We start from the raw sequence: 10960 nt of genomic DNA, 5'->3' as shown, positions 1-10960 counted from the left end.
TTGTCCTAGGATGAGATCTGCATTATGTTGGAACTTTTACCAGCCTTTTACCATAGGGATGAAAAATTATTTTATATTTCACAGCCTTTATAAATAAAAATGGCAATGAAAAAGTGAGATAATGAGCTGAAAATGGAAAAAACTGCCCTTTAAACAAGTGAATGAAGTGCCTGCTGTGTAATAACACCAGCTCAGTTCTCTGCCGAGAGAATGCTCTGAACACTGCACCTTAAAATAAAACCTCACTCCTTTCTGCTCATTATTAGAAACCAACATTACCTTCCTGGTTATGCAAATAACATATGCACACATTCACTCAGCAACACTGAATTTTCTGATTGCAGAGATAGGAATGGATCATTTGAATCGACCAAGTAACAGTGAGATTGCAATATAAATAAGCTCTTATTCAGGCAATGTTGTTGTGAATTCCTTTGGGCTTTTTTTCCAGTATCTCTTCTCACAGGAAGAATTTAACTTCCAAGTTGTGCCATAATTACTACCACATGAATTGTGTTGATAAAGAGAAGCCTTTAATCTAGCTATGATTAGTTATATTTATTCATTCTCAGAGATCAGTGCTAAAATAATTAAAAAATGACAAGCAGATCAAGTGGAGACATTTAGCATAGCTTTTTTCTTTCTTCTCTTATTCTCACATTTTTCAGAGATTTGGGGCACAGCTGACCTAGTTGTTTCTCAAAAATGAACAACTAATCTACTACTTACTAATCTAAAAATATTTCCCACTTCAATACTTACTCCTACTTCAATTAATTATTTTAACTTTTCAACCACAGAATTCTTTGCTTGCGAGATGGTAAAGATTCTGGAACATGATTTTATAAATGCCATAACTTATGAAGACATGAACTCTGAAAACCAGCACTGTTCAGTACTGGTCATCTTGATCATAGTATCACTAGAACTGTGAACCTTTAGTCTTTCAAATAAACTGAACACTGAAGCAAAAACTTCAGAAACTCTCCCAGTATCCAGAAAGTAACTTTTAACAGGTCACTTTGTTTAGTCTTAAAACTGCAGTGGCTGCCACTTCTGTCACTCCTTGTCTGGTGTCAGAGGATCAGAGGTTTGGGTTGGAAAGGACCTTAAAGACCAACTAGTTCCAACTCCCCTGCCATGGGCAGGGACACCTTTCACTAGACCAGGTTGCTCAAAGCTCCAGCTAACCTGGCCTGGAACACTTCTAGGGATGTGACATCCACAACCCACATCTGGGCAACCTGTTCCAGTGCCTCAGCACTCTCACAGTAAGGAATTCCTCCTAATGTCTAAATCTAAACCTGACCTCTTTCAGCTTAAAGCCATTCTCCCTTGTCCAATCACTACATGCCTTTGTCCAAAGTGCCTCTCCAGCTTTCTGGAGGGTGCTCTAAGGTGTCCTCAGAGCCTTCTGTTCTCCAGGCTGAACAGCCCCAACTCTCTCAGTCTGTCTCCACAGGAGATGTGGTCCAGAGCTGGATGCAGCACTCCAGGTAGGGTCTCACCAAATCAAAGTAGAGGGGTAGAATCACCTCCCTTGACCTGCTGCCCATGCTGCTTTTGATGCAGCCCAGGACACAGCTGGCTTTCTTGGCTGCAAGTGCACATTGCCAAGATATTGAGCTTCTCATCCACCAACACTTTCAAGTCCTCCTCAGGGTTGCACTTGATTCATTGCCAAGATATTGAGCTTCTCATCCGCCAACACTTTAAAGTTCTCCTCAGGGTTGCACTTGATCCATTCTCCTCCCAGCCTGTACTTGCGCTTGGGATTTCCCTGACCTGGGTGCATGACCTTGCCCTTGGCTTTATTGAACTTCATGAGTTTTACATGTCCATCTCTCAAGCTTGTTGAGGTCCTCCTGGATGCCATCCCTTCCCTGCAGAGTGTTGACCGCATCACACATTTTGGTGTCGCTGGACAATTTGCTGAGGGTGCACTCAATCCCACAGTCCGTGCCATGGAAAAAAAGGCTAAAAAGTCCCAGTCCCAATACAGACCCATGAAGAAAGTCCCTTGTCACTAGTCTTCACTTGGACATTGAGTCATTGAGTGCAACCATCCAGCCAATTCCTTAAGTGGGCCACTAGTCAAACCCATGTCCCTTCAGTTTAGAGACAGGGATGTCATGCAGGACAGTGTTAAATGCTTTGCACAAGTCCAGGTAGGTAATGTCAGTCACTCAACTCAAACTACAAATCCAACAGGTTTTCTAACCAGGGAGGCAGAGCTGAAAAGCACAGCTTAGTTATTTTCTTTAAGCTTATTTGCTATTAGGAAATTGTTTTGGTATTGTTGCATTGTCAAATTCTGGTGGTCTTAGTAAACAGCAGTGGTTTAATACTAAGTAAATGGTTTAATAGTAAATAAATGTACTAGTTTAATAATGTTGCAATGCTGTAACATTTGCAAAACAAAACAAAACGGTGTGTTAAATGAGGCCCACTTTAAATGCCAAAAAATGATGTCCTTGACATCTGAATTGTGAGCAATAAAAATTAACTGACACCTTGGCAAAGATTCTTTTTAAATTTTGGTTTATTTTATTGCTTAAATATCGATTGCACAGTGTGTTCTTACATTTATTGAAACTGGTTCATTAAGTACAGTACAGAATAAATGACCATTGGAACAACAGACAAATCAGTCCTACACTCTGGTTTTGGACAAAAGGCTATTTCTACCTTTTGAAATTACCATGGATTGAATTTATCTTAAAGTGGCCCACTACCAAAAGCTATCATTTCTTCAAAATGACATAATGGGAAAGAGAACCCAAAGCAACAGCTGGAATAATTTAAACAGCTGGATACCAATTTATAACCTTTGTGACAGGGCTCAGTGTGTTGAAGATAACACAGGGCCAGTTTGCATAAGGAGTTTTTAAGTTCTGCAACTTGTCTGAAGAACATAAAGAGAGAAGTGAAACAAAGCAGCTTTGTACTGTACAACAAACAGCATTCTTAATTCTTTTGGTTTCATTCTTTAGCTACATATAAGAATAGCTACCAAAACAATACCTATTACAGTCACTCCCATCTCCCATGTGTCTAGAAAGGCCAGACTGAACCAATTACCAACTTAGAGACTCCCTGAATTTCCAGCAAGGAAGAAATTAAATATCATGTGAACACACAGTGTTACAAGCTCTTCATAACCTGCACAACACCTGCACAACACCTGCGTTTCCCAAACAAAGCTCATGTGAACATTGGGAACATGGAAACCTACCATCAGCATAAATGAAAAATACTTCATAAACAGAACAGAAAATGAAATGCTGAATCTAGTTATTTTCACATGCAGCATTCATGCACCAGAATTCAATCACAGAAACAATCCTGTATTTACAGCACAGTCTCCATACTGCACCAGTGCAAACAGAAGTACATTCTTTATTTCTTAGACTCCTTATTTTCTTCTTGTACAAAAGTGCAGAGTGACAGTCTTAAAAAATGACAGATTGGGTAAGTGTTTTACATTGCATCCCTAGGTTAGATTTACTGTTAAAAAAATTACACTCTTTACATAGGCCAAGAAACTATCAGTCTTACCTTAAAAAAAAAAAAAAGTGAAAACTAAAAGCTAGAGTCCTATTTATGTGTAGACTGTGGTCTGATCAGGCTGACACGCTGCAGCAGTAAAAATCGCAATGGAATGCTGTAGATAAGGGGCTGTTTCGTCATCCACTAACAGCTGTGATTGCACTGTTAAACTGAAAAGAAGGTCTCAATTACCTTTTGAGCTTTGTGAATGCCTTCTCAAAGTCTCAGCATGTCATCTCATAGGTTTAAGTAGCTGATATTTCTCTGATATTATGTCGCATCAGGCTTTTAAAAGTAGTCCAGTAGAACAGAATACTGGACTACAGTTCCAAAAACTTAAAATCCTTTTTTATAGTGGGTTTGCAAATGCTCCAGTCAGTGATAACCCTTCAGATCTCAGAAATATGCAATCAAAGATTAATTTAGGTTGAGACTTCTGAAAGTCATCTAAACCAAGCTCCTGCTCAGAGCAGGGCTAAGTGAAGTTAGATCACTTTGTTCATGGCCTGATCACTGTTCATCCAAACCGCTGGCTAAATTAAATGTCTTCATTTATTACAGATATTTCAGAGCATTCATTCATGTTTGTGCTGCTTCTGTCAGATTCAGATAGATTAAGGGACTTTGAACTTACTATTCATGGCATCAATGAATGCTGTTTTTCTTTTTTGCCTGCAGAATTTAGTGAGTCATAAAGACAGCCTTGACAATTATCATCACACATCAGTGATTTACTGTATCAGCTTTACTTTATTTACACTTGAATAGTATGCTCAGATACATAAACCTATGAAAGTTACCTTAAAGGTTTGAGAAATGGAACAAAAACAAACACAGAGATGTATCTCTAAAAATGCTTTTGTTTGAAAATATATGTAATAAATTCTTGATCTTCAAATGGTTTCATCCAGTTTTCTTTCAATTTCTAAAATATCACTACAAAGCTGTAATAAACTACAGAGAAAAGCCTCAGAATATATTCGTAATTTCTGCATTTATGATTTAAAATGCCCTCAGTTTATTTTCTGCTATACTAAATATATCTCTCGTGTATTTATACTAAAGCAGACAGCAAAATATTACTTTTTTCAAAAGTACAGTCTGTAAACCATACACTTTAAGACATGAAAAATATTGCACAATTCCGTGCTTCAAGAGGGGATTTCTCCTCTCTTATGCAAAGCATTTTACTTTTAGCAAGAAACACAGGACATATACTGGGTGTATATATCTAAAAAGCATGTTAAGTGATGCATCAAAGAATACTTAACAAGTGTCCATTACTTCATTCACTGTACTGGAACACATGTAAGGTATTGGGTTTTTCCATATATTCCAAACCAAACACGTTGGCTAGCTATGACAGCATGAACAAGAGGGAGCTAAGGTAGTGCTCCACTGGTTACATTTAATGAGATGAAGCAAGCCAAAAGCATTCTAGTTAGACACAGAATTGAGGTGGAGAGGAGAAAAAAACAACCAACCAACCAACCAAAATAAAAAAGAAGCTTTAACAGGTGCTTCAGTTACACTATCTCAGAGTAAGGGAATTTGCAGCGATACAAATTCCCAGAGTAACTGAAATATTCACCTATATGGTAAGACAATTTTTATATCTCTACATGTACTCAAATATGAAAATGAAGAAACACAATGTATGAAAAACCTAACTTAAAATATATTACAGAAGAAAACTATTTAAGACAGTATCATGAATTTGGCTAAAGTAATCTGTATTTGGCTCATTTATTTTAAAGTTAGTTTAGATACAATAAACAATAAAATTTGAAAACTCATCTTGTTCTTTCTATTGTACTCTATTCTAAATAATGTCCAGCAGACTTCAGAAGACACTTAATACACACAAAGATCTGGAAACTTCATCTCATAGACTGGAACAGAATGGTAATGAGCATGTCCAGAAGTAATGGTCATCGTTCCTGAGGGGCTAGGCGGAGGACTGTGTGAGAAGCACAATCAATACATACAATTTATAATTATATGGATTGCTTTTTTATAATCTTATACACTAGTAGCTAAGAAACAAGAGGAAACTATCCCCCCACCCCCCACCCAACAGTATTTTACTCTAGTCTTGAAATTCTAATGAAATTATCATGCCTTTAGGATTTTTGTACTCTTGTCTAAATCATCAACTTCACTGATCTTACAGAACTATCCCAATGTATTTCATTGCTAATAAATACTGTTTATCCTGCACAATGGATGTGCACAACTCTCTGTAATAATGCCATGTACTATTTTAGGTGCTCAGTATCTAATTACTTTCTCAAACAGATGCAGTAATGGGAAAACAAGGGCATTCTGCAATAATAGACACAGAAATACTGTAATAATGTAAGCATACTATGACATAGTTTCTGGATATTCTCCACTATCCAAATGATTCAAAATAATAGTAAGAAAATAAAGAAGAGTACTCTTTTTTCAGTGTACTGGTTTTAGATGGCATAGAGTTCTTTTTCTCCATAGCAGCTGTTATGGGGCTGTTCAAAACAATGATGATAACACAGAGGTGTTTCTGTTATTGCTCAGCAGAGCTCATGCAGAGCCAAGGCCTTTTCTGCTCCTCACACTTCCATGCCATTGTGTTGGCCGGAGGTGGACAAGAAACTGGAAGGGGACACAGCTAGGACAGATGACCCCAACTGACCCAAGGCACATCCCATACCATATGGCATCATACTCAGCAACAACAGCTTTAAGGAAAGAAGTAGGTAAGGAGGGACATTCAGAGTGATGGCACTTGTCTTCCCAAGGAGCCCTCCTTTCCTGGAGATGGCTGAACACCTGCCTGCCCATGGGAAGTGAATGAATTTCTTATTTTGCTTTGCTGGCATGTGAGACTTTTGCTTTACCTGTTAAACTGTTCTTATCTTAACTGATGAGTTTTCTCACTTTTACCCTTCCACTTCTCTTCCCTATCCCAGTGAAGAGGGGTAAGCCAGTGGCTATGTGGGGCTGAAATGCCTACCAGACTTAAACCACAGCATTCAGTTAAGGCAATTATTTTCTCCCTATTACGTGTGTTTAAGAACACTAACAATCTAAAAGTTGCCACAATGGCTTTATAACTAATTTTTCATTCATGATATTCTTCTTGCATAAAGCCTTACCGAATGGTGAGTTCCAGTATCTGTGCAAGTCTATCATGAAGCAAATTTGCCTAGGGAAAAAAAAATTTGAAATTGAATTATTAACATCTATATATTGAACTGAGCTACGATGAATGTGCCAGGCCATACTCAGTGTGTTCATTCTGCATCCCCACATACAAATCTAGGCAGTATTTCCTATCTCAATTTCCTTTTCCACTGCTGCAAGGATTCTGAGCCTCGAAGATGCATTTGAGATTGAGTGAGCATGTGCTGGAGTGCTAGGAATTCTATAGCAAATTGTGCTGTTGCAGACAGGATTTTAACAAACCTGAAATATGTTTAGTTATTCAAAACATGCAAAGGAGTAAATACTGCTCCAGTTACCCCAGAATGAAAGAGTAATGGGCTGTGAATCTAGATTTCAAAGATACCAAGGAAAACATTCAGAGTGTATGAGGTATCCATTTCTTTCCAAATGGTCTAGGCACAATCAAAAGCACACTTTAAACAACTAGAATCTCCCAACACTGACAACAGTAGAGACAAAACCCAGAGAACTGAACTTCTTCAGAAATAACAGCAGCAGTGACACAGCAACATAAATCACTTTCAGCCAGCACATCCCCATTAATGTTTATGCTAATATCTTCAGTGCTGTGTAACAAACTCACTTTGGTTTCACATTGTGCTGCGATTTCTTCAAATGGTGCTTTTTGGAACTTTTCAATCACAAGACGCCGTTTTTCCTTTTCCTGTTCTTCAAGTCCATTGTTATCTTAAAAGAATAATAGTTTTTAAAAATAAAGACAAATGCAATCTTTTCCTATCAAGTATAAGTGATATAAACCTTCAAACGTGCACTGCAGAAGTGAACAAGCACTTTACTGGAAGTGACGGAACCATTCTTAAGTGAGCTGCCATCTGGCATTGCTTTTAAAGCAAAATGCAGATAAAATTTCAGGGAGTTGTTAGAGGACCTAATTTTGTCCCTTTTTTAGCATGTGCTTTAATTATGAGTACATCCAGGCTCCCTTTTGCTTCACTGCCTGGGCTCAAGACTGCACTTCTCACTTACTGCACACAGGTTCAGCTTCCAGAGAAAAGGAAGTATTCTCCCTCCCAGGACCATGCTGACAGGTGGCCTGAATTTTCTCTTAGGAATTTATGAGAAGTGTTTTCAACCTCCATAGGCTGAATGAACCTGCAAGCAGCTGGAACTTTCCATCATACTTAGTGGATTTAATTACCTCAGGGATTAGGCATGTTTGGAAGACTGACAGATTAAATTATTGTTTAAAATGTCAGTGTCTATTGTTTACAACATCAATGTTTAATCTATATTTTGAACAGGTGGACTGGACACCATTAATTAGTAGTTACTTATAGTGATATGAAATAAAGGACTTGGATAATTCTGTGTTCTAGTAGCTTGGACACTTGTCAGAAAAATGTTCTTTTAAAAAATCTGAGTGTTTTTGAAATCCACAATGTGTACCTTACAATCTATTTTCTGAATGCACTGAAGACCTGAAAATCTTAATACGTGAAAATTATTTAAGTTGCTTTATAAATAACCACTCAATGGAGCATGAAAATCTTGCATTATTTATGGCTTGGCCTATAAGGCAAATCTAATACATGACAGACATTTCCAGATGCTTTTCATTCAGTCCCATTAACTTCAGCAAATTAATTTGCTAACATTATCAAGATATAATTTCAGAAATTTAGAAGTAAATAACAGATGTTTTAAATAAACTTTCTAGCTGAAGAGAAAGACATGTAATATTTTCATTATGTTATTCTGGGCACTCCTTTTTCTCTAGCACTTCCATAATCAACAAGTACTATGCTGCATAATCACAGCTGTAATAAATCTTACCAATGGCTTTCTTCAAAGCTTCAAAGGTGATTTCTTCAGTATTATCAACCTGAACAAAAGAAACAAAACCCCTTAATCATCACATATAATATCTAAGCTTCTAAAATAATAAGGAATGTGGTAAGTACAGAAGGTCAAAATGGCCAGAGCTTTTCTGCCCACCAAGCCACTCATAGCTCTATCTGGAGTTTCTATGGCAGCCAACAGATCACTAATTTGCCTTTTTAAGCCACTGCCATTTTTATCATATGAGATCAAGGAAAACTTTCCACATTCTAGTCAAGATGCTCTATAACAACCATACTTTGGAAAGGGACTTGAATTTTGGCAGAACACTCCTTTGGGTCAAGAATATGCTGTGGTGTTTCTATACTGTAAAGTCTCAGTACTGGTCCTTAGCTGTTGCCAATAACTGCAACTCTTTCCTGCGACTCATTGAGTTACCAGCAATGTGATGCTAAAATAAGAGATGGCAGTGGAGTGTAGACTGGAAAATGGTTATTGCTTTAGGCTGACTTCATACCAGTATGGGCTCCAAATAATTTGATGCTTATGTCATAAACACTGAAGTTAAAGGGCTTCTCATAACAAGCTATGTCTGATGCACTGAGAAAATTTGTTCATCTAGTGATATGAATATCCTTTTGCTGCTCCAGATGTACTTGATTAGGAATTGCTTGGGGCTGCAAAACTATCAAAGTTGCATAAATATTTCTCTGAAGAGCTCCAGCTCATGAATTTTTGTTTTGTAATTTGTTGTAGATCTGGAGTTTCTATATTAGTAAATATATTTACCACGAAACCACTGGGATGGTATTAGGGGAGAATGCTTAGATGGCAGAACAATGTTCACCTGAATATAATATGGTTCCTTGGCTTGAACTGCCTTACTTCATCCTTCAAACAAGTAAACAGGCAGCACTCTTATTTTTCCTTAGAAATGTTAATTGTTTAGAATGTTATAATATGATTTAAGAGAACTGTAAGGTAACAAAAAGCTATTTAATCCAATTCAGAAGACTCCGAATTCTTTCATTTTTTAAATTAATTGGCTTGAGATATTGTAAAGGGTAAAGCCAGGTGAAATAGCTGTTTCCTATTTACATTAGTGCTGTTTCAGGAGATGGAGCTGTAATTGATATTTTTCTAACAGACTTTACTACATGAGCATTGCATTCTCTACCTCTGAATATATAAAAGTAAGACATGGCAACAGGTTGCCCAGAGAGGTTGTGGATGCCCCAACCCTGGCAGTGTTCAAAGCCAGGTTGGATGAAGTTGTGAGCAACCTGGTCTGGTGTGAGGTGTCCCTGCCCATGGCAGGGCTTGGGACTAGATGACCTCTAGGGTCCATTTCAACCCCTCAACATACTATGAAACTATAAAAAGATTAATAAATAAACAGCAAATCAAATATTTGTGGATATGGCTAGAGATCAAGAGTATTCAGGTTCTGAAATAATCACCTTTTATACAATTGTTATTTGGTAAATATTACTTGCTCACAGCAGCCTTTCACAATTCTAGGTAACATCCACAGTAGTTGCTGATATTACCCAGCATTATACTTGGTTATTGACATCACAGAAGCACTAGCTGCTTTTACAAGTGCTTTCATCTCATAAATGGAGATAATTATGGAATAAACCATCCTTCTGAACAGAATTCAGTAACATGCCACAACAAAAAACTTTGATTGTGCTGACAGAAGAATTGCATTCTTGTTGTGTAGAAAATAGATAAACAGTCTTCTACCTCAGTTTAGAAATGACAGCACACATCATTAATCCTAAAACTTCCACTGATTAAGTAGGTAATCCTCACAATCATAAAGTCTTATGCCCCTTATTTTTGTAGTTTAGTTCTGCTGACAGTTAAGGAGTACTTATTAATCTACATCACCAGAGAATCAGATTTCATATATAGGTATGAGGGTGCAAGTCAGCAAATTGGAAAATACTGGTTTTTCCTTTGCCTTGTAAACAAACATCATAAGCAGGTAAAGGAGAAATACTTCACTTCATGTGTTTCTGACTAATAAAATTCTTGGTTTTAAGAGATAAACAAGAATTCATTATCCAAGACACTGTACCACATTAAACTGAGAACCCATAAAAAGATTCTGATTTATCTACAACTGCTACACCCACTTCAAAAAATGTCTATATATCAATGCCTGTCATATTGTCAGCAGAATCATTTGAAAATTGAAATGGAAACTTCTCTCATTTAATTCTACTTTCAAGAGAGTTGTTCAATCACATATAAACATACAAAATAGATGATATTAGAAAAGAAATGTCAAACACCACCATTCCTGTTAGGAACATTTACTTTCTTCACAAAGTCTAGAGATGTGATCATCTCAGTTATTTCTCAAACACTTTTTTCTTCCTTCTCCTGAACTTTT

General features: G+C 37.2%; 1 protein-coding gene across 1 annotated transcript in view; it reads right to left on the bottom strand.

Moving 5' to 3' along the window:
* Window positions 1–5328: 5328 nt before the first annotated feature.
* The window catches only part of EFR3A (EFR3 homolog A (S. cerevisiae)), a 58169-nt gene continuing 52537 nt past the window's right edge, over window positions 5329–10960 (bottom strand). The window contains exons 21-24 of the mRNA XM_009070947.1: window positions 8551–8599; window positions 7340–7443; window positions 6687–6736; window positions 5329–5509 (exon numbers count right to left, since the gene is read on the bottom strand). Coding sequence (XP_009069195.1) covers window positions 5404–5509; window positions 6687–6736; window positions 7340–7443; window positions 8551–8599 — 309 coding nt within the window. The 3' untranslated portion in view covers window positions 5329–5403. The remainder of the gene's footprint in view (window positions 5510–6686; window positions 6737–7339; window positions 7444–8550; window positions 8600–10960) is intronic.

The sequence above is a fragment of the Acanthisitta chloris genome, unplaced genomic scaffold (assembly GCF_000695815.1).
Source record: "Acanthisitta chloris isolate BGI_N310 unplaced genomic scaffold, ASM69581v1 scaffold11813, whole genome shotgun sequence".
NCBI lineage: Eukaryota > Metazoa > Chordata > Aves > Passeriformes > Acanthisittidae > Acanthisitta > Acanthisitta chloris.
Note: the sequence above shows the minus strand (reverse complement) of the source record. Positions and strands in the feature narration are given on the sequence as shown.